At 37.9% G+C, this 23,142-nt stretch overlaps 1 protein-coding gene across 5 annotated transcripts in view; it reads left to right on the top strand.

The window, feature by feature from the left end:
- Positions 1-23,142, top strand: part of NOX4 (NADPH oxidase 4) — a 134,173-nt gene that overhangs the window by 88,358 nt on the left and 22,673 nt on the right. For all 5 annotated transcript variants that reach the window (XM_045509000.2, XM_045509001.2, XM_010973374.3 and 2 more), the window contains 2 exons: positions 6,013-6,094; positions 22,076-22,195. In XM_045509000.2, the coding sequence (XP_045364956.2) occupies positions 6,013-6,094; positions 22,076-22,195 (202 nt within the window). The remainder of the gene's footprint in view (positions 1-6,012; positions 6,095-22,075; positions 22,196-23,142) is intronic.

Here is a 23,142-nt window from a genome sequence, read left to right as displayed (position 1 = left end):
GGGGATAGTCCAGTCCCTCTGAGAACAACCCTTCAACGTGTCAAGTGTAAAACTGTAAAATGACCCTGTTACTCTGCGGCCCTTTGGACGGGTTGACTGTGCATGGGTGGAAGAGAAATATTCAACTCTGGGGGAATGAAACGTTAACTCTAATGTGACACTGTTTCCTGAGGAAATAAAATATTACTGTAGTAGACCAATAACAGTAAGGTCTTACGGGAAGTTAATGAAGTTTTTTTTTTTAACATTTTTTATTGATTTATGATCATTTTACAATGTTGTGTCAAATTCCAGTGTAGAGCACAATTTTTCAGTTATACATGAACATATGTATATATTCATTGTCACATTTTTTTCTCTGTGAGCTACCATAAGATCTTGTATATATTTCCCTGTGCTATGCAGTATAATCTTGTTTATCTATTCTACAATTTTGAAATTCCAGTCTATCCCTTCCCACCCTCCGCCCCCTTGGCAACCACAGGTTTGTATTCTGTGTCTATGAGTCTGTTTCTGTTTTGTATTTATGTTTTGTTTTTTTGCTTTTTGGTTTTTTTTTAGATTCCACTTATGAGTGATCTCATATGTTATTTTTCTTTCTCTTTCTGGCTTACTTCACTTAGAATGACATTCTCCAGGAGCATCCATGTTGCTGCAAATGGTGTTATGTTGTCGGTTTTTATGGCTGAGTAGTATTCTATTGTATAAATATACCACCTCTTCTTTATCCAGTCATCTGTTGATGGACATTTAGGCTGTTTCCATGTCTTGGCTATTGTAAATAGTGCTGCTATGGACATTGGGATGCAGGTGTCATTTTGAAGTAGGGTTCCTTCTGGATATATGCCCAGGAGCGGGATTCCTGGGTCATATGGTAAGTCTATTCCTAGTCTTTTGAGGAATCTCCATACTGTTTGACTTTAGTCTGTGTCATGATAAGCCCAGTGGGTCCCTGAATCCACCCTAATTCCAGAATGCATGACAGGAATAAACATACTCAGCACTGTCAGAATCCCATTATTAATAGAATCTCCTGCTTCTCCCTCCTTTATATTATTTTTGTCTTAATTTACTCTTGTACTTTTAGGTAGAAAGAAATATTTCTCATGTCTTACTGCTAGTCTTAAATTTACTTCTTCATCCATGCCATTGTTTCTTCTTTAACTGCAATAGGCAGACCCCATGCTTTTGTAATTCTATAAAAATTGTGGAAGTGTACGTGTTTGAAGACCTCACCCCCAGCGCCTACCTCACGAACCAGAACCTGGGCTTGACCAACTTGCTTTCTTCTGTGCAATTCCCTTTCCAAAGAGAAGGATGTATTTTGGACTCTTTTTGGGTTTTTGTGATACAGTAAAGGGGATGGGTAGAAAATGACTAGAGAAGTGAGAGAGAGGAATTTTCATTGGAAGGGATTGAGTTTCATTAAAAAAAAAAAAAGAGTGAGAAGAACAGAAAATTGAATGTAGAAAGGAAAGATAGGAGAGAAAAAAAAAGTGATACAAGTACCTATTCCTCTAAACTTGAAAATAGTAACAGGAGATCCTTGGGGGTTAAACGTTGCCTTGCAGTAGAGGATGTTGACATAGACCATCAGTGGAAGGAGTGTAAGAGAGTTTAAAAGATACTATGAAGTCATCTGCAAAACAGAAAGACTCTCAGACATAGTAAACAATCTCATGGCTACTGGGGAAAGGAGGTGGGAATGGATAAATTTGGGAGTTTGAGATTGATAAATGTTAGCCACTATATAAAAAAATAGATAAAAAATAGTTTCTTCTGTATAGCACAGGAAACTATGCTCAATATCTTGTAATAATCTTTAATGAAGAAAAATGAAAACGAAAATATGTATGTATATGCATGACTAGGGCATTGTGCTGTGCACCAGAAATAGACACATTGTGATTGACTATACTTCAATAAAAAAATAAATAAATAAAATTTAAAAATTTTTAAAAGATGTTTATGGACACTTAAAATGTACTCTCTTCTCACTCCTACTCACCTTCCTGTGTATTAATGGTTTATTTTTGAGCAATCCTATGAAGTTGGAATTGCCCTATTGTCTTTGGATGAATAGCCAGTCTTTAACTTGGCACTGCACAAAGACCAGGCCACCTGGATCCCAGTTATTGTCAAGTTACTTCTTTTTCCATGGCATTGATCCTCCTGCACCTTCTGTATATTTGTGTTAAATTACCATCACTGGGCATTGTTTTCTTAAAATAATGAATAACTTTTGAAGTAGAAGCTGATTCATCATCAGCAGTGTTCGTGTGTTCAGTGAAATCGTGATGGCTTCCAGCGTGGATGACGAATATTGACAAACATTTTGTTCAGGTTACATGCTCATCACCAACTTTCTTGAAAAAAGCAAATGAATTTAACATTTACTTTTTTATTAATCATTATCTTTTCTTGGTTTATTACTGTTGAATTGATTTATTATATTTCATAATAAAGGACTATAAGGGTGTCCAGTCTACTCTATATATTTTTGAATGTTTAACCTCTATTTCCTATATATTTTTCATATCAGTGTAAATTATAATTTTCTACATTTCCCACTGACACTGTCACCTGAAGGCTTGATGGCTGTGTGCATCTCATGGACTGCAGGACGGGGCATGGTGCAGCTGGCTAGTACACCACATGGCCTGAAGGGCCACTTGTTTATTTCTTCCACCATCAGCCCAGATTAGATGATATTACTTGTTCCAAAGTATGCATGTCTGAGGGCGTTTCTGAGAGCATTTCTTCTTAACAATGAACTTTTGTACTTGCAGTGAAGGTGTTAGTTATGTTACTTCTGGAAAGGACTAGAAAGGAAATGATTTATTCTGACTTAACTACACACACATGCATCTCGCCCAGTAGAAACTAAGAACGTGACAGGATCTCTGAGTACAAAGTGGAGGTCTGTCCTGTTGCAGGTTGGGTTCACCAGAAACTGACTTTGAGGAGTAATTTGTGGATGTAAAATGAGTTTCAGGGATCAGTACCTGTGAAGGGAGGGGGAAGCTAAGTGGGACTGGGTCGAGGAAGAAGCTGAATCACCATGTGGTCTCTACAAAGCCTCAGCCAAAGTGATGGGAAGCTCTGGGGCAAACACTGCCCATCAGAGTTGCCTGTGTCCAGCTGAAACACCCCTGGCTGCTCTGTTTAGTCACTGGATTCCAGCTGTTCTGGGAAAGGCGTTTCCCCTGCACCTGAGGCAGACTCTGATATCTGAGGACTGGAGGCTGCCTGCCAACTGCGCTGTTTTCTTTTTTTCTTCTTTCTTTTAATAGTGTTAGGGAGAAGATTTTAATTTTTTCTCATTCCAGGAATATTTTTGCATATTATTTTTGTTGTTATGCAGATTTTTATTGCATTTATTACCTTCTGCATATTGAGGAGGATTGCAGATTGACTGTTTTCCACAAAGGGGAAAATAAAGAGCTTGAGTTACAGTGAATGTACAGAAAAGTTTGACTTAGAATTGGAAAGAGTATTTTGTTTTTCTCACCTTCGCTTTCAAATAAATATTGTCTCACAGTTGATTGTCCAGAGACCCCATGTTAATGTAATTGTGCTCAGTATGTCATCCAGATCTGGTAGCCTCAGAATCCGTTTGTTGATTGAATGGGAGAAAGGAAGAGGGGGTGAAAGTCTGCAGAAGCTTGTGTTAACTAAGATCTGTCCCCCACTGGTAGAGAATCATGTTCGGACATTACCACCTCATCAGTCAGCTCATCAAGATATCAGTCTGCAGAAAATCCTCCGGTTCTTTTCAGTGGCTTTAATGACATTGTTTTCAGAAGCCCTGTGAAAGGACTGAGCTCTAGTTTTTGGATGACTGCCTTTTTCTTTAGAGATAGTCTCTGGGCCTACTGAGAAAGCAGATCATCTGGTGTGACATTTTGCTCCAACAGAAGAAGTATTACTTAAAAATTTCTGCTACTTAACAATGGAAACATCAATATATTTTGGTCTTTTCCTTAGCATTAGATAAAGAATGGGATACTAATTAAATGGTCAAAATCTAGGAGACTAAAGGATTAATGTAAGAATTATAAACAACTTTTCTTTTACTTGGATTTTTCTTAGGATAATTTTATCATTTATTTTTATTCTCATAAAAATAGACATTCATTATACTTTCATAAAGTTCATTTTTCACATTTAGGAATTTATAAATATAATGATGAAGACAGAAGTTTTAAAAAGCACAATTTAAGGTGCTATGTAGGCTTTCTGTCTGTGTATATATGAACTTTTATTTGACTGTCACGATAGCTGCTCAGGAGGCTTCACATTCACTTGGTAGTCCTTGCGTTTATGACGCTCAGATTAAAGGATGCTTCAAATGTAGGGCTATTAACTGTGGACTTCATAGTTTGGGTAGCTTTATGAGCACTCTTTCATATGCTACTTTTGCTGTGTGTGGGGTGTTGTTTTTGTTTGTTGGTTGGTTTGTTGGTTTAGTGCTATCAATATAGTGTTATCTCCAGAGGCTTTCTTTCAGATTTACAACCAAATGGACTTTGTGATTATGTAAGTGGAGAACTGTAGCTGTGTTATATTATGGTTGTTTTTATTAATAATTATGATTTTTTTCTTTGCATTTAAATCAATTTGGGAATCATTCAGTAAACATTTAATTTATATTAATTCTTAGCATCCAAAGATATATCATATTTAATGTAGCTGTTTGAGTGAACAGTTCTTTACTTGATGTGTAGAGTGCACATTTGACGTTGGGCTTCGGCTTTATGTTTTTCAAGACCCATTTTAGGAAAGGGATAAATGGAGGGTAAAAAAAGAAAAAAGAGAAACACTGCAAATCACTCATTTAATGGGATACTACATCGATTGGAAAGGAGACTGAAAAGCAAGGGTCATATCATCAGAGAAACTTACTAGTCATTTTATTATAATAGTTTTGTTGATGAAAAGTAGCAGTACGTCAGTTAATAAAATTATTTTGAAAAATATGGACTCAAAGAGTAGGTATGCTTAAAGGAGAAAAATAAAGTGCGTTCTTGGATCTGTGGACTGTAGGGTACAGCCACCTCTGTGTGAATCTTACTTCCTCTCCAAGTGTGTTATAAGAACTGTCGGTGGTGAAAACAAAGTGCAAAGTCGAGGTCAGTTAAACATCTGATTCAATATGTTTTCATAAATATGAAGATAAAATCTACATCTTGAGCCTCAGCCCCACTTTGTAACCACTGTGGTCACAAACATTTTACATCTAACTATTCAGTGGCCTGGAGAAGATAGCTGTCATCAAGTGTAGATTTTCAGTATTTCGTGGAAGCCGCTCTCCTTCAGTTAGTGATGGATTTACTGTTATTAGCAATTGAGTTGTTTCCATTTATGTCGTTCTGAGCAGTGCTGCTCTGAATATCCTGTTAATTGCTGCCTGAGACAGTATGAAAGTTTCTGCAGAATATATACCTCGGAATGGAAATATTGGCTCATAGGCTATGCAAAGGTTAAACTTAAAAGATAATACCAAATCGTTTTCCAAAGCTATTGCACCAACTTTCATTCCCTCCAGACATATATAAGAACTTATGCTGATAAACATCCTCTCTAGCACTTTGTCTTAGGAGATTAATTTCTGTCAATTGACTGCCACGTAATGCGAATGCTATCTTACGGTGTGTAGTTTTAATTCACATTTCACAGGTTACTAATGAGATTGTGGATTCCTTGGTATACTTATGAGTCATATGTGTTTCTTCTCACCTTTCCTTTATAAGATTTTAGTATTAACCTATACTAATAATACTTTCTATTTTTATATTTGCTGTTGTTGTGATATATTAATCATAAAAATATGCATAGTCATTAAAGTGAAATAAAGACGTAGTTAAAGAGTGTATAAAATGGTGGGTAAATTTCTAATAAAAGCTGCGTAGTTAAAATAGTTAACAAATTTAAAGACTAGGAAATAATTGTTTTTTGAAATGATCTTATGCTTTTTTTTAAATAGCTTGATGTTTATTTTTCTTTTGACAGAACGGTTTCGAGATTTACTGCTTCCTCCATCTAGTCAAGACTCTGAAATCCTGCCTTTCATCCAATCTAGAAATTATCCCAAGTAAGCAGTAAAAGTTCCCTGGGTATTGAGAAGGGAATGGGCATGAGGTTGGGAGAGATTTGGAAGGGCAAAGACAAAATGTTTTCCTATTTTAGGATGTCTGAAAAAGCCCGAGTAACCCAACCCAACTAACTAAGGCATCTCCTGCTGTGCAATGTCTCAACTCTTCACAGCTGGGTCAGAGAGAAAAGCTCGCTGCGCGTGTACCCCAGCTGTGGTTGGGGAGCTGTCGCTGAGTGCACACCATAGGGTAACTCCATCAGTATCTGGTCGTGCTTCGTTTTGCTTGATGCTGTATCAACGGCGACGGATACTTTGTGACTGATCCCTCATCTGGTTTCCTGTTTTCTATCCTTCAAATGTAAAGATGTATTTATATTTAAAAAGTGGTTTTCAAAATCACCATGTGCTAGATATGATTTTTAACCATTTCTATATATTCTTCTTTACCATCTTGATGACTCTTAAGTGGGGCAGACCTTTCCTTAGATGCCACAAGTGTACTTACTGGTTGAAGCAGTGTGCCTTCATCTTCCCAGAGAATAAGTAGCAGGGTTTTTTTGTTTTTGTTTTTTTTATGGGTTTTGTTTGTTTGTTTTGGGGGGAGGTAATTAGGTTTATTTATTTACTTATTTATTTAATGGAGGTACGAAGGATTGAACCCAGGACCTCGTTCATGCTAAGCATGCGCTCTACCTCTGAGCTATACCCTCCCCCCCGAGTAGCAGATAGCAGATCTTATTAGGCATCCTCTTCCCTAAAAAACAATGTATGCTGGTATCTTGATCCTTCCTATGGAAGCCCGGAGTACCCTCTACTTTTTGAGTAATCTGACTTTCTTTACTGTCGAGTGTGCAGCGGGCTAAAGAATGAATAAACTACTACCTGAAACAGAATAAAGAAGGTTACCAAATTAAAGAATTAGAGCTTGGTTTACACATATTTTATCAAAACTCATCACAATGCTAAATGATTCCTTCTTTGATCAGTTTGGCAATTTATTCCGGTGTTCCCTGAACGTCACTTTCTGGGATTTTTTTTTTCCCCTAATGCTTAGCTTTGATAATATTTACTTAATTCTGATCACAAAATAAATGTAGAATCTGAACTGTCTGTTCATTGTTTCAGGTTTAGAGATTAACCCAGGTTTAATCTCCAGCAATAATCTTCTAATGTTCTCTTAATACACACAGGGACATGCATGTGCCTGGACCAGCCTTGCATGGGTACATTATTCTTCGTGTATGTGTTGACAAGGGGCGTGGAGGTGCCTGAAGGGGTCCATGCATGTCTACCGGTATTTTTGCCCACTGCTGTGATCTGCACGGGCCAATGATACTTGCTTTTTTGCCTCGGAGGCTTCTTGTCTGACTGACATCATTGCTTCAAGGGGAAATCAGAGAGGTTTCTCAGCTGGATATCTGCTGATCTGCTGGCAGCTGTTTCCCTAGGTTTCCTTAGCTATAGCATCTTCCGTGTATCCTTCTTGTTTTAGATGACATTTCTCATAGTGATCTTGTTCTTAGTGACTTTTCTCATGATGTGACCCGTTCTAATATTTAACAGAGATGCCATGTTGACAGTGTCTTTGTTAGTGTCTAACCCTTGGGGTTTTTGACATCTTTTTAACATCTATAGATTAGAAGAATGAAAATCACCCATTGATGCCATACACCTCATATTATGGCAGTTAAGAGTGCGGATCCTTCCCCAGCAACATGGAATCCTCACTGGTGTGTACGGTCCACAGATTTGTGAATTCCTCCACCCCCGACCAAAAAAAAAAGTGTGGACCCTGACCCAGACTATCTTACCTGCTGACTGTGACCTGGGCGACCTAACCCTCTGTGCCTCAGTGCCACGTGCATAAAAGGAGAGAGATACTCACCATTCATAGGTGATATAAAGATTAAGTGAAGTAATAAAAATATTTTAACTGACCTTGACACCTAGGAAATACTGCTTTTTAGCTGCAAATGTTATTTATTGCTATTCACTTCAAATTGCATATAGAATTAACTAGATTTGCATGTTTCCAAACACCATAAGGAAATAGATTATTCATTTATCTTGCAGGAGAGCTCTTATGTCAAGATACTTTTGTCCACCCGCCCTTATTAATATTTAGAGAAGTACTGTTTATTCAATATTTCTAAATTACTGCCAGATGCCGATGGCACTGCATAGATGACCACTTAACATCTTTATGAGCTTCAGTTTTCTGAACTATCAAATGAAAGCATGCTAATTAAAGGTTTCTGGGTCTGAATAATATTTATATAAAAATCTGGCTTAAATACAATTAGTTTGTTTAAGTTACAGAATATTAAGTGCTTTCATCTTCTTGCTGCTGGTTAATTGTCTCGTTTGGCAGAATTTTAGGAGGTGCTTGTGGGATAGAGAAAGGATAATATAATTCAATTTGTGCTGTGCCTAGGGAGTGTTGAGTTGGTCCTGGAAAGGGCATAGGAGCAAAAACCCTAAACAGTGCCCACGTAAAGAATGCTGGGTAGAAGAAGAGGAAGTTGTGGTAAGGACCGATCAGTAAATACAAGTGGGCGGGGATTTGTGTATGTCTGGACCTAATTCAAACAAATTTTGTACTATTCATGATTTTAAAGACTCTCATTTATTCTCTCATTTATCTTCACTCTCAAATATACCCTATTCATTATTAAAGATAACTAAAAGTCAAGGAATCTGTCATTTGGGGACACACAAAATCTTCTGGAAAGCCAAAAATTTAACCAAACCATTAGTATTTGTTGCTTTCATTCATGATGCAGTCTTCCTATTTACATTGATTTTTCTGGTTCTTTTACTGACTCACTGAATATAGATTCCATTAGTGAGAGACACGTTTTAAGAGCTAAAACGTAGGTTAGGAAGTGACTTATTTGCCCTATATTATGCAGTGTCACAGAGTGATATTTACAGAGAGTAACGTAGCTGACCTCCTTTAGTTAAAGGAGACTCACTCTGCACTAGTTAATGCCGGCTGATGAGTGGGCCGCGGTAATTGGGACTGAGGGTGGGCTCTCTAGTTAGCATAGTGTCCCTGCAATCTTAAGCATTCGATCAAGAGACACCCAACAGACAATAAAACATGGAAAAAGGTATTATATTTAAGAGAAAAATATTCATAAAGAGGAGAATTGACTAGTTCTTGAAATGTGTGTGTTTTAATGGAAAGCTTTTTTTTAAAAAAAAATATTACCTGTGATGGTGCTGAGAACCATTGTTCTAAAATATAATAATGTTAATTAATCACATCCATAAACTCATATTTGACCTATTGCCAAAGCCGGGCACTTCTGTTCTCATCAGAATGTCATAGAAGACATTGCACCATGCAAATTCTCAGAGCGTGAAGAGGTGTGTCAGAAACAGACAGCAGAGTGAAAAGAAGAAAATGAATGCATACTTAATACAAAGTAAGTGTTGATTCATAGGTTAGAGGAAAGAAATGGAGATAATGAAATTTAAGTTTTATTACTCATTACTTAGCTTGCATCTTTGTTATTAACTTTGAAGGATTTGGCTTTATAATGTATTTAGACTAGAGGGTAGCTATAAATATTATTACCCTTGTAAATGCAACTTGGGGATGTAAATGGTTGAGAACGTTTGGTGTAATTTTACTCACAAAGGACTTGCAACCATTTTGGCAATTAGACCAGCAGAACATATTCCAGTGGCTCTGAAAGTTTAATAATACATATAAAAATATTGTGAAAGTGAGGAATAAACTGTTGCGTATCTGTGTTTGGTTCTCTTAAAGATCAAGTTCTCTGGAATGCTCAATGTCAAAGCTGTGTGGAGAGGGGAATGTTATTTGTGACAAAATTCAGAGCTCTTTCTCCTTGGCTTTCTTTGCCACCCAAGGACGCTTTGATTATTTGGACAATAAAAGCAATGTCTCGACCCAATGTCATGTCCAATGGGCTGCTTAAAAATGGCTTCCAAAAGTGATATTGGTTAATATACTTAAATTGCAGAACTTCAGGTGACTTTTCTGGGCTTCATCTGCTCTCCAAGTTGTCTTCCTTTCTCTTCCCAAGGAAAGTTTCAAGTTCCTCTTCTTCCAGATGCCCTCCCTCTTCAGTAATTTTCGTTCAGTCTGCACATCTCTAATATATTTATCACCTGAGCTAAATTATTCCCATTCATAAAAAAAAAACCCAAAAACCCAACATTAACACTTTCTGCATGCCAGGATTGTGTTATGTGCTTTATCTGCATTTTAATCTTTACCATTTCCCTATGAGTTAGTTAGTACCATTTCCCCAAGTTTAGATTTTACAGATTAGGAGACTTAAGTTCAAAGAGGGTAAGTGACTTACCCAAAGTCATAAGGTAGAGCCTGGTCTCAAACCGGGTCGGTTTGGCCCTCAGATTTTACCTAATTGGGCTCTTCTGCCTCTCATTTATTCATCTCTCCATTTTTCCATTCTTCAAATATTTATTGAACAATTACATGCACCAGAAGCAGTTGTAATTACTGAAAATACAAAAGTTATTAGGAAGCATAGTATATAGCTTTGGGGGACCTAGGGTCCAGCAGGGGAAAAGCCAAATCAGAGTTTAATGAAGAAATTAAAGTTACAGCAATATGGGAAGTCTTATAAATTATAGAGAAGTACACTAAATTCAATTGGAGGAGAGAAGATAAAGTGCCTTTCTGTCTAGGTAATTTGTGTAAAGTTTAATTATCCTTCTGGGTAAAATTTTGACAAGTGCTATGAAACCAAAGAGGCCTTTTAGATGGAACAGAGAGCATAACAACATACGGAGCCATGAAATGGGTGGTTCATTGAGAGATCACGTTTCATATTCAGGAGGGAGGTGATAAAGGGCCACTGCTGTCGTAATGGTAACAGGGAAAGGCAGACAAATGTCTGAGGATGTTAGCAGCTACAATCAGCAGAACGGGATGACTGTTAGACAAAAGGGAGAGGGAAGGGAAGGGGATGAAAAGGGAAGGGAAGAGGAAGAACTTCAAGGAAGGAGTTCAAGCCTTTTTTTATTGAAGTATAGTCAGTTATAATGTGTCGATTTCTGGTGTACAGCACAATATCCCAGTCTGTGTGTGTGTATGTGTATTCATTTTCATATTCTTTTTTATTAAAGGTTATTACAAGATACTGAATATAGTTCCCTGTGCTATACAGAAGAAATTTGGTTTTTATCTGTTTTTATATATAGTGGCTAACATTTGCAAATCTCAAACTCTCAAATTTATCCCTTCCTACCCTCTTTCCCCATTAGCCATAAGATTGTTTACTATGCCTGTGAGACTGTTTCTGTTTTGTAGATGAGTTCATTGGTGTCCTCTTTTTTCCTTTTCTTTTTTTTAAATTCCACATATGAGTGATATCAACATGGTATTTTTCTTTCTCTTTCTGGCTTACTTAGACAATCTCTAGGTCCATCCATGTTGCTGCAAATGGCATTATTTTAGTCTCTTTTATTGCTTTTCACTTGAGTCACAGCCTGGCTTACTGTCCTCATAACGGGACAAATGGCAGGTCTCTCTGAGCATGGTTTTTTCTCTATTTCGAATATATTAGTAGTACTATAGGAAGGTTTCCTGTTTCTCCTTTACTCTCACATACAATACTTCTAGCACCAGATGTGCGAGAGTTTTTCCCACACCAATCAATTCTTCTGTACCAGCTGGGTATCTGGCAATTCAGTTCAATTCTGCCACTAACCAGGGTTAGAGACCCCACACGTTAAGACCTCAGTCTCATAAGATTGTTCACTCCCACTTCAGATGCCAGACACAAGTAGTAGATCCCCAAGTGATTCACCACTTCTGCCTAAATTAGTTAGAAATCAGGGTTCCTGTGACCCCCTCCTTGGATCCTGTCATTTGCTAGAACAGCTCACAGAACTCGGGGGAACACTTACCGATTTATTATACAATAAAGGACATGAAAAGCTTACGGATGAACAGCCAGGTGACGAGAAACACAGGGCGAGGCCTGGAAGGGTCCTGAGCGCAGGAGCTTCTGTCCCCGTGGAGTTGGAGGTGTGCCACCCCCTTGGCCCACAGACGTGTTCACCAACCAGGACACCCCTTTTCTGGAGGGTTTAATCACAGAGGCATGGTCAATTATTAACTTCAATTCCATCCCCTTTCCCCTCTCCAGAGAATAGGAGGTGGAGCTGAAAGTTTCAAGCTTCCAGTCATGGTTTGCCTGGTGTTTCAGGGGACCACCAGCTACTTCCATAAATTCCAGGAAATTCCAAGCCTATAGCTAGGATGTCAGGCAGCTGAACTCGCTAAACAAGCTGAGGAAGTAAACACTTCCTAGGAGATTAAGTTAAGCACGTTGGATTCTCCGTCTAGTGCCTTTGAAAGCTAGGTACTTTCCTTGTTTTGCCTCATCCTGCATTCTCAGCTGTCACACGTCTCCTCAGACCTCAGTTGGTTTTAGTTTTGAAGAGGGTTTGTTTGTTTTGACTTAGAAATTGTCTATCAGTTGAGAGAGGAAGTGGCCCGAAGTTTTTCCTTTGTTAAAAATCTTAAAATCCTATCTCAATGTTCTTGGACGGAAACGACCTCCATTTTGCAAAAGGTGATGCATAGTCCTCAATGGCATTCTCAGCTCTAGACGAGCGATATGTTATCAGAGTTACACCATGATTTTAGAAACAGCTTATGAACTCTATAGTGTAAATGAATATTAAAAACGCAGTTAAAAGTTAATCAATTCATAATGGTTATGGTAGTATAATTTTGATTATATGCCTAGTTTATGGGAATTCCTTGCCAAAGAGGTTTTTTTTTTTTTTTTTTTGCAGCCCTTAAATTAATTAACGATTTCTCTTTGTAAAGCCTTGAGTGAATAATTCAGAACTCCAAGAAACAGGTATCAATCAAAGCAGATTTTCAGACAGTGTTGCTCTCATTATGCATAAGATTGCATTAGGTAATAATCACTCATTAATTACAGAGGTTTCTTAGCCCCCTGCTAGTGAAGTTTCTTTCCTTCCATCATTCTGGAAGTGCAAACAATGTGGACCACCACCCACCACCTCCTGCCAAATTTAAAGTCAAATTTTAGGGGCCTGCCCAGGTCACCATCTTTAAAATCCCCACCTGCACCAGCTCACTCTCTGTCCTCCTTAACCTGCTCCACCAGCAACATCATTGTCACATGGGATATTGTTAGAAATACAAGTTCTCAGACTTTACCCCAGACTTACAGACCCAGAAAATCAGGTGGTGGAGCCCAGCACTCTGTTTTAGCAAGCCTTCCAAAAAATTCTGATGCACACTAACATTTGGAGACCATTAGAGAAAGAAAGATTGTGAAGACTTTCTCAAGCTTTTTCACTCCCTCCCACTTCTCGTTGTTTTTCTCATACGATACGTCCTGGGAGTGGAATGGTCTAAACCTGTAATACTATACTCTCCAGGGCAACAGTTCATCACATTTACTTTTTTCCCAGAAAAGAACTGTTACATGAAGGATGGCTCCTGAATCTATCCATTCTGCAAAGCAGGATTTTCCAAGAGTTTCTTGGCACAGCGTGCCCTTTTCAGATTCTGTTTTGCCTTTATGTATAGCACTAACCAAAATAATTTATAATTGACTGTACTCATTAATATGTGATCATTAAGGAGATGAGCTTTGGAGGCAAACTTACAAAGAATCTAATAGCAGTCTTTCTTCTTAATAGAAGTGTGGCTTTGAGAAAATTACTTAGCAGTTTTGAGTTTTAGTTCCCACTGCAGTAAGAGGGAGATTACACCTTGCTGTGAAAGTTCCTGTGAAAGAATGTAGATTAAGAGTGAAGGTGTGGATAGAACATTTAGGGTAGACCCTGGGTTAAGTTCACCGTTTAATGAAGAGCATCCATTATTATGATACCTCATTTTAGTTTTCAGAGATAAGAGTCTCAGGTAGTTTTTGATTTTTTTTTTTAATTACAAGAACTTTTTAAAGTAAAAGCTAATTAGATAAAAAGGCAAACCATTGTCCAGAAATGTATGTTTGCATCAGCATTAAATGGGTGTAAATTACAACTCTTCATAATGATACCTAACCTTTATCCCATGCTTACTGTGTCCAGACACCATGTCAAAAGTTTTAACAGGTATATTTGCATTCAGCTACATAAAGCAGAGACATAGCTAAAACTGATGGGGGCTTATTTTTCTCATGGAACAAGAAGTACCAAGAGAAGTGGTGGCTTCTGTTGGTTCAGTGTCAGCATGTTCCATCTGAGGTGCCTGCAACTCCCTTCCCCTTTCCCACTCGTGATGGCAAGACGTGTCCTTCAGCTTCAGTGTCATGTTCTCACTCCAGGCAGAAGGAAGAAGGGCAAAGAGCATGTAAAGTGCAGGCAAGCCAAGGTGGTCTCCCTTTCAGGGAACTTCTCAGAATGCCAGCCCAAAACCTCGTCCATCTTATTAGCCTCAGCTGGGTATTATGGCTGCCGCCATTTGTAAGAATGGGTGGGAAATACAATTTTGCTTGTTTTTTTATCTTAAGAGGATACATTACTATAACACCACCACCAATTGGGAATGAGGAAAATACATAAAGGGTAGGAAATCAGTAGTCATTGCTTTGCCTGAATTATCTCATTTACTCCTTGCAATAACCAGTGAGATGTGTATTATTTTATCACTTTGTATTTACAGAGGATATAATTGAGGCGAAAGAGATAGGGAGCTTGCTCAAGGTCACACAGCTATTAGCTGGTGAAGCCATGACTGAAACTCCATTTAGAGCCTACATTCTAATTTACTATATTACTGTATATTAAACACGTAGTTTTATTCATTTTCTTTAAATTTTCTTTAATAACCCTCTTAAGTTTTTTTTTTCTCCCGCTTGGAATTTTAAAGGGCTGATTTTTGCTGTTAAAATGTCTGTACTGAAAGTAATTGCTATGAACATTTTGAGAACAGAAAATTTCACCCTACTGTGAGCATGCTCCCCTCTAGTGAATGAGGTCTCAAGAATATTGTCTCTAAATTAAAGTTAAAGGCAAATGAACATGTTGAGCATATTTTGTTCCTTCAACTCCTTTCAGCAAGTATTTGTTTAGTGCTATTGTGTGTCAGCAAATGGAGGTAACAACTGGGCTGAACTGTTTTAACACAGTGTCTGAGTTTTCCTGGGTTTTGAGTTAGTATTAAAACCCAAGGAGGAAATCTGGTTATTCCTAGACAATGGGGCTCATTGTCCTTATAAAAATATGTTTTATTCTTATACAGTTCTGATGTTTTCAGAGCACTTTCATGTGTCATATTTTATCTATTACATCCATTCATTTCTTCTATTAATTTTAATTATTATATAATTTTCCTCTTGTTTATTAAGAACCTCTAATCAATAGATTAGTGAGTTTAGAAGCTAGAATGAGAGAAGCTTACAGCAGTAGAGTGATTATTTCACTCTGTCTGAAAAATGTTGCAGCTAGTAATATTTTGTCCCAACTGAAATTCACCTTCTTGGGGTTCTGTTACTCCGGAATCACCCAGGGAAGAGAAAAATGAAGGCAGAGGAAAGTGAGGCAGAACATTAAAATCCATATACCCACAAAATATAGTAATATTGCATTTAATTCCCAAAGGCTATGTCACTTTATAGATTGAGATTTTGTTGGTGGTGTTTCTGAATTCTTACTTGCTTGGATTATATTTTTAAATATCGTTCTATATTGTTGTTTTGGTTTGGTTAGGTTTTGTTTTAAGAGACCACGATGTTTTGGACATTCCTTGCCTGTCTTCCTTTACAAGCACTTTTTTGCTGCTGGTATTTAGTGGTTATTTTTCTACAGGTTAGTCTCTGCCTCCTGGTAACGCTGAGGGTGTGAATTATGTGTGACTTTATTTTGCACTCCTCATTGATCGTACAGTTTGGGGGAGGATTCATATTCAGGTAGCAGACATTATCCTCCAGATCCTGAAACAGCTAAGTCATCACTTTGTATAAACATCTCAAAGAAGACGATACTCAGAGAACACAGAAGAAAAACAGAGGGAAAATCCCACCTTATTACTGACATTAATAGAGTTCTCTGGAAAGATGGGCAAGCAGTGCTTTTCAGACTTTAATTTGCCTACAAATCACCTGGTGATCTTAGTAAAACACAGATTCTGATTCAGTGAGTCTGAGGTTGGACCTAAGATTCTTTCTAGCAAGTTCTCAGGTGAAATTGATGTTGTTGGCCCAATAACCATGTTTAGGATAGAAACGTACCACGTCATATTAGCCAAAGCCTAATGAAGGGCGTTTCATTCCTTTCAAGGTCAAATTTTATCACATCTGTCACCAGGGAAGGGAGTAGTTAGCACTCAGCACACTAAGCAGAAGAGAGTAAAGATGTCTCTCCTCATGGTCACCTGTCTCTGATTACAAAGGAAACTCTGAAAGCACACCCAGCTGATTATTAATGATGAGTAACAACATATCTATAACAGTGGTTTTTTCCCTTAAAATCTGTTTTATCTGAACTAAATGTCATTACAAATATTTTGCTTTTGTTTGAACTTCCTTCCTGAATCTTGATCCTTTAACTTTCAACTTTTTTGTACCTTTATGTTTTAGGTGAATCTCTTGAAAAGACTCATCACTCTGCTTTGTTTTCTTATTCTAGTCTGACAGTCTTTCCCTTGAACTGAAGGTTTTAGTTCATTGACATTGAATTACATTCTATAGCATTATTTTGTACTGATTATTTGTCCCGCGTTTTCTGTTTCTTCCCCTACCCCTCTCTCTTTTTTTCTTTTGGCTGGGAAGACAAGGTGCGTCATAATAAGAGAAGCCATGGGCTATTTCTTAATTGAATTGAGCTCTCTACACTAATGGAAATGAAATGGCAACAACAAAATATAGCACAGTTAAATTTGAGGTTTATAAGTTTATTCAAGCTAAAATTAGCTAGCATCTAAGGTAACAACTTACTATACACATTGCTTTCAGCAGGAAGGGTAAGTTGCCATATGGATAAAAGAGGAGAACTAGGAAAAAGATGGAGTGATTTGTTTGAGAAAAAAAAAAAATTGTAAAAAATTTGAGCCTAAAGGCAGGTAAGTGTACAGAAAATAAAAAGGCTTCACCATCATCTTAATAAGTAAAAGTACAAGTTAAATTCAATTTAAAAACTAGCACTCTTTGTTGGAAAGGGTGATTGTCGTATAAAAGTCTGCATGAAAAATCTAAACTCATCTTGAAGTGTTTATTTTAATTGAATATATTCCATCTAAAAGCTGTCAGAGGTAATTTTATTTTAGTTGCAGATGTATTTAAAAGTATGTTGGAATGGGGTGTGAAAGTTGGTTAGATGTCATAATTGAAAATTCACGAGGGGTTGATCAGCTTACAATTCATGTTTCCAGTTAACTTAGTGTATGAAAAGTTTGAAGAATTTGGTAGCTTTTCTTTTAATTATTTGAACTATTTTTTTTTTGCATATTAACAAACATTTCAAGTTACATATTAGCAGATCAGGCCTACTTTAGCCAGTGCAGAAAAAAAAAATGAAACTAAAAGGCAAAAAAAAAAAAAAAAAAAAATTTCCTTAACTTTCCATAGGAACGAAGTCCAGTAGTGGGAATCCATCTATTTATGTATGTGTATGTGTGAATTTAAGAGTGAAAAATATGCAGATTAGATGATCAAAAATAATCTTACTAGTATAGAAAACGTAAACATCTAAACACACACATTAATAATTTTTAATGCATGTTTGAGATGGTGGGAGAAGAAAATACTTACTGGGGTCATAAGCCGTAAGAAGTGTCGAATCTAGTTGAACAAGTGCAGTGAGTGCTAACGCTCATGTTTGCTCCTAAAAGTGTATCTCTTTATCCCCAGAAGGCTAGAGCTGGTTTTAATGGACCAGGTGTGGTGGACAAGAGACAAGGCTGGCCTCTGAGGAGGGTTGGAGAAAGACCAGAGACCCCTACAAACAGCCCAGGCGCCTCAGGTGCAACAGCCTCAGTGAATAAGGAAGAGGTGAAACGGTCTGCTCTGCAGAAGGAGCTAGTGGAGATAACGGACTTACGTGACTTACGTGACTTACTTTTGTCTTTGGTTCTAAGGGGAGTTTAAAAAGACGTCTCCCCTGACATTTAGCATCCAGAAGCTTTGTCTTACTTGTGTTGGAAGAGTGAATTCGTAATATGCTCATAGCCTAATAAATACAGGGACAAAGATTTAATTTAAAGTGAGTCCAGATTCATGCCATCCTCTTGTTGCCTGAAAGAGGAAAATGAAAATCCTCTCTTGGGGAGGATACACATTAATCCTCAAAGGATTCCTATACATAAGGCACCAAAGAATATGAGTCCTGTTTTTTTTTTTAAATAAGGAAGCAAAACATGATGAGCACGTTAGTAAAAATTATATATTTAAAAAGTATGAAACAAATGTTTAATATGTCTAAAGAAATAAAAGGGAGCATTAAAATCATGGCGAAGAGACAAGGGACAGTCATATTTCTCAAGGGGCTTTTGGGAAAGAGCCCATAGAGCTTCTAGAAGTGAAAGACACAATATCACAAACTTGAGCCTTTTAACGCAGCCATGGACAGAATAAAGGGGTTGTCAGATACAACTGAAATAGTTACCCAGAATGTGACACACAGAGACAGAGGTACGGAAACTATGAAAGAAAGGTTGAGATGAGATGGGTGGAGTGAGAACTTCATGCATCTCTTTTACCTTAGAGGTCCGAAAGGGAAAAGGGGAGAGTGATGGAGATGTAATATTAGCTCAAATTCAGGATACCAGTAAATCCCAAGCAACGTTAGAAAAATAAATTCACCCTGGGGGAAATTATAATTTACTTACAGAACAATAAAAGCAGAGACCAACACTTAACATAAAAGTAGTTGAGACAGGGGAGGAGGAGAAACAAAAAGTGGGACCAACAGCACAGGGTGATACTGTGGTAAGTAATTCAACATAATTATAAACGGAATTCTACAGTTCAGAGCAAAAAGCCTGTCAGGCTGGAATAAGAAAATAAAACAAGGCTGTAAGCTAGCTATACTCAAGAGATTCGCTCAAAACATAAAGACAGGCAGACAGTTAAAAATGAGGGGTACAGCAGAGAAATTCTAACCAAAGAAAAATTGCTTCAGATCAAATAGACTTTAAGGCAAAACCATGTTCGGGCCTAAAGCTAGAGTTCATATTCAATGAAAAAAGATTCAATTGAGCATTTCTTGGATTGAAAGAATTAGAATGAAGTCCTGTTTGGGAAGACAGTTTTGGTTTGTTTGGTTTCATAAACAGAAATGGAGGCCACTCGGGTGGTAGATCTAAGCCATTTGTTACATGTGTGGCCTTGAGCAAATGTGTCAGCTTCCAGAACCTCAGCCTCCTGACCAATGAAGTGGAATAATGTTATTTAATTCTTGTTTACTAATCACAAATAATTCATCTAAAGCAGGTAACCCTGCCAATCACGTAGCTCTACTGATGTCAGAATAGTCAAGCAGAAGGCTGTTGGTTTTACACCTTATCATCTTTACATAAACAGAATGATAAGGCCTATACATTTATTTTGGTTAGAAAAATAATCCTTGAACTGTCTAATTCAGTTCAAAGATAGCTGTTCTCTTACAGAAACCTCACTGCTCCAGAGGCTTATTTATTCTGCAACTTTATTAAAAATAACGCTTCCTTTGATGTCAACCCAGTTAGAATATGTGGCAGAATCTCCATTTTTGGCAAACACAGGATTGGTCTGAGATCAAATCAGAACTTTATGTAAGTGTGTTTTGTAATCTTTAAAACACTATAAATTTGTTCAGTGTTGCTATCCACCTCATGGCTATTAAGAACAAAAGTTATTTATTTTTACCTTTATGTACACACAAGCAGGGTTAGTTCCAGATGATTCTCCCATATAACCAGTGGCTGTCACAAAATTGCCTCTTACTTCTGCTCAGAAAGTTGTATTTAGATCTGGGACTGAGCTGCACAACCTAACAGATTGCCTTTCAGGACTAGACCCTGGTCTTTCTCTCCTCTCTCACACCCTGTGCCCCATCCCACCCCAGTATTCCAGCGAGGAGGCTCGGGGCTTCAGGCTGGTCCTGGCCCCTCCTGTGGTCTCAAGTCCCCCACTTGTTGAATGGGGATGATGATACTGTACCTGCCTCAGAAAGTGTCAAGAACACAGCATCCTGTGTGAAAAGTAGAAAGCGTTGCGTGTGTGCAGTATGGGTGTATAACACACGCAAGTTACTCCTCAGGTTGTGCCTCCTCTCGTACTTGCGTGTTTCTACCTTATCACCTCCTTGAGGACTGAACTTGCAATTACTCAGTGGCTCATCTCTTTCCGTTTTGTTGTTGTTGTTGTTTTGCTGCTACGTTTCTGGTCTCCCAGTGAACGTAAGTCATTTCTTGCGCTGATGGTGGACTCTCTGAGGGCCTGATGGTGCTCGGAGGCATCACTGACGCAGCTACAATAAAGCTGCCTGGCATCTGTGGCCCTCCGCAGTTCTCAGTAGGCTTTTACTGTGTCATCACATCTGATCGGTGTTTTTTTAGATGAAGAAACTCAGAGTTAGAGAGGACAAGTAACACGCCTGTGAGCCCAACCCTCGCAAATGACCAGAACCCCGAGTTCTTGTCTTCTTGCCCAAAGTTATTGCAGACTACTGGGGACTAGCTGTTGAGGGTGTAGGGAGGGTGTGTGTGAGCATGTGTGGTTTGGAGAGCGGACAAATAGGAAAGAGGTGAGTTCATGACTCCTCTCTCTTATTCTTTGCTAGTCAAGTAAAACGTCCTTGTGTTTGTTATTTCTTTTAAGAAGTGTTGGGGAGGAAGAATTCCTTTCTCTTTGCCCTTCTAGGTTCTTGTCTGAGACTCCCATGTAATAAAAGACAGATGAACAAGATTAACAATAAAAGATATTTATATCATAAGGCTGACTGCACAAAGTTAGTTTCTTGGACAGTTACTGTTTTTTAAGAAATTTTTTATAATAGGAAAAAAGGTTTAAAATGGCAGTATCTTATATACAGAGATGTCTTTTTTTTTTTTTTTTTTAACATAAAGGTGGCTGGAACTAGGCAGTCCACAGAGGGTATAGTAATTTTGCAGCCATTAAAGGTAAATGTTTAGACGAACAACTCAGGCACAAGGAAGGAGGAAAGAAAGGGACACGGATAAAGAGATGTAACTTTCAGCTGAGACAGCTTCCTTCAAGGAGCCTTCCAGTTTTTTTCTTCTAATTGTGTGTCCATTTATATCACACCAGGCAGAACATAGTCACACAGCCAAAACAGGTGCAAGGCAGTCTGGGAAGTGTAGTATTTTGGCTGGGTACTTGGCTTCCCTGAATAACAGGAATGTTTTGTTACCAAGAAAGAATGGGAGGATGAATATTGAGCGAACAATTAGCAAATTCCGTTGCAGTTAAGAAGGATTTCACTCACACACACAAACGCACACACACATACACGAATATGCAATCACAACTAGAGTAATTAGCGATTCCTCTGAGATTGCACTGAGATTGTTCTCCAGCCGTTTCTATACTAATAAACCTAACCAGGGCAAGAGGAGGAACAGGGTTAGTTTCTTTTCTATTCATGTGGTAAAGATTTCAGAAAATAGTTCTGCTACTGACTTTACCATTGATAATAACATTATTGAATTCAGACACAGTAAAACAAGGTATTTTAATTGAGTCCAATATCATAATGTAATATGATCAAAGCTGTAACTAGTCCTTAGCTATCTCATGGTTCTATCTGCATTTCCCTACACTTTAAATGAATGCTTTCCTCAAAAAAGGCGCACTTTGAAACAGCTGTAGTTGTTTTAATATTGATAATTCATGAAGAACCCTTCCTTTAGCTTATCGCAGTGAGAGACAATGAACTTAGACCTGAGCCATCACAAAGCCTCGACGCCAGATGCAGCATGTTTGCCACATAGAGAAAATTAATTTAACTTACTTTCATTTTTCCCACCATTGTCTGCCTCCTCCACAGGCTATACATCGACGGCCCCTTTGGAAGTCCGTTTGAGGAGTCTCTGAACTATGAGGTTAGCCTCTGCGTGGCTGGAGGCATTGGAGTAACTCCATTTGCATCAATACTCAACACCCTGCTGTATGTCATTTTGATCCATGTTATTTGTCCAAATAGCGAACTGACAGTATTTCAGACATCTCTCTTTTAGTAAGAAGTAATTCCTTACCGAATTCTTCTACCTGTTGTTCAAGGAACTCCGTTTATGGATTGATAAGGGGAATTATTCAGGGATCCTCAAAACGTGGTCTGTGGCTTTCAGCATGGTTCCTTGTAAAATATGTCGGTGCCACAGTTACGCTCTCCTTCGCCCTTTTCCTCTATCAAAGTCATTCTCTCTGCTCTGTTTCTCTCCTTCCTCATCAGTGGTAAGTGACACTACTAATGCAATTAGTCAGCAAATATTTTTGAGCACCTAGGTGCCGGTTGATCTTGTAGTTTCTGGTAATACAGCAATGACTGAGCAGAGTCCTTGCCCTTAAAAAGGTGACATTCAATTGGGGCAGGTAGAAAAATAAACCAGTGAGAAATTCATAAATAACATTATTTCAAAAAATATGAGAACTATGATGAAATGTCAGGAGATTAATGGGATACAGAAATAAAGAGCAAGGGTTATTGTGGAAATGTGGTCAGAGAAAGGCCTTCTGAGATGACAGATGAGCACATCGTTCCTGGGTCTGTTACTCAGCAAATCTGTAACAGACTGAAGAATAGAAATTTCAAAGGTAAGTTTGCTTGGCCAGAACATACTTTTTCAGTTATTTTAGTTCTAGGATTATAGGCAAAAATTAATTGATTGATATTGTCATGAAACCACAAACAAAATGACAGTAGGAAGTTCTTCTCAAATCTGTTTCATTCACTCTTCAAGAAAACACAATTTGCCTTAAAGTCCCATTTTATGAAGTGCTGAAAAAGAAATAAGTTGAAGTGATGGGTTTGAATGATATATTATTTCAATTTTAAATACTTGATAAAGATTTGGGACTTTTTGGAGGTTCTCAGAAAAATAACTATATTCGAAA

Source organism: Camelus bactrianus, chromosome 10 (assembly GCF_048773025.1).
Source record: "Camelus bactrianus isolate YW-2024 breed Bactrian camel chromosome 10, ASM4877302v1, whole genome shotgun sequence".
NCBI classification, from domain to species: domain Eukaryota; kingdom Metazoa; phylum Chordata; class Mammalia; order Artiodactyla; family Camelidae; genus Camelus; species Camelus bactrianus.
This window is presented reverse-complemented; position numbering and strand designations above follow the sequence as displayed.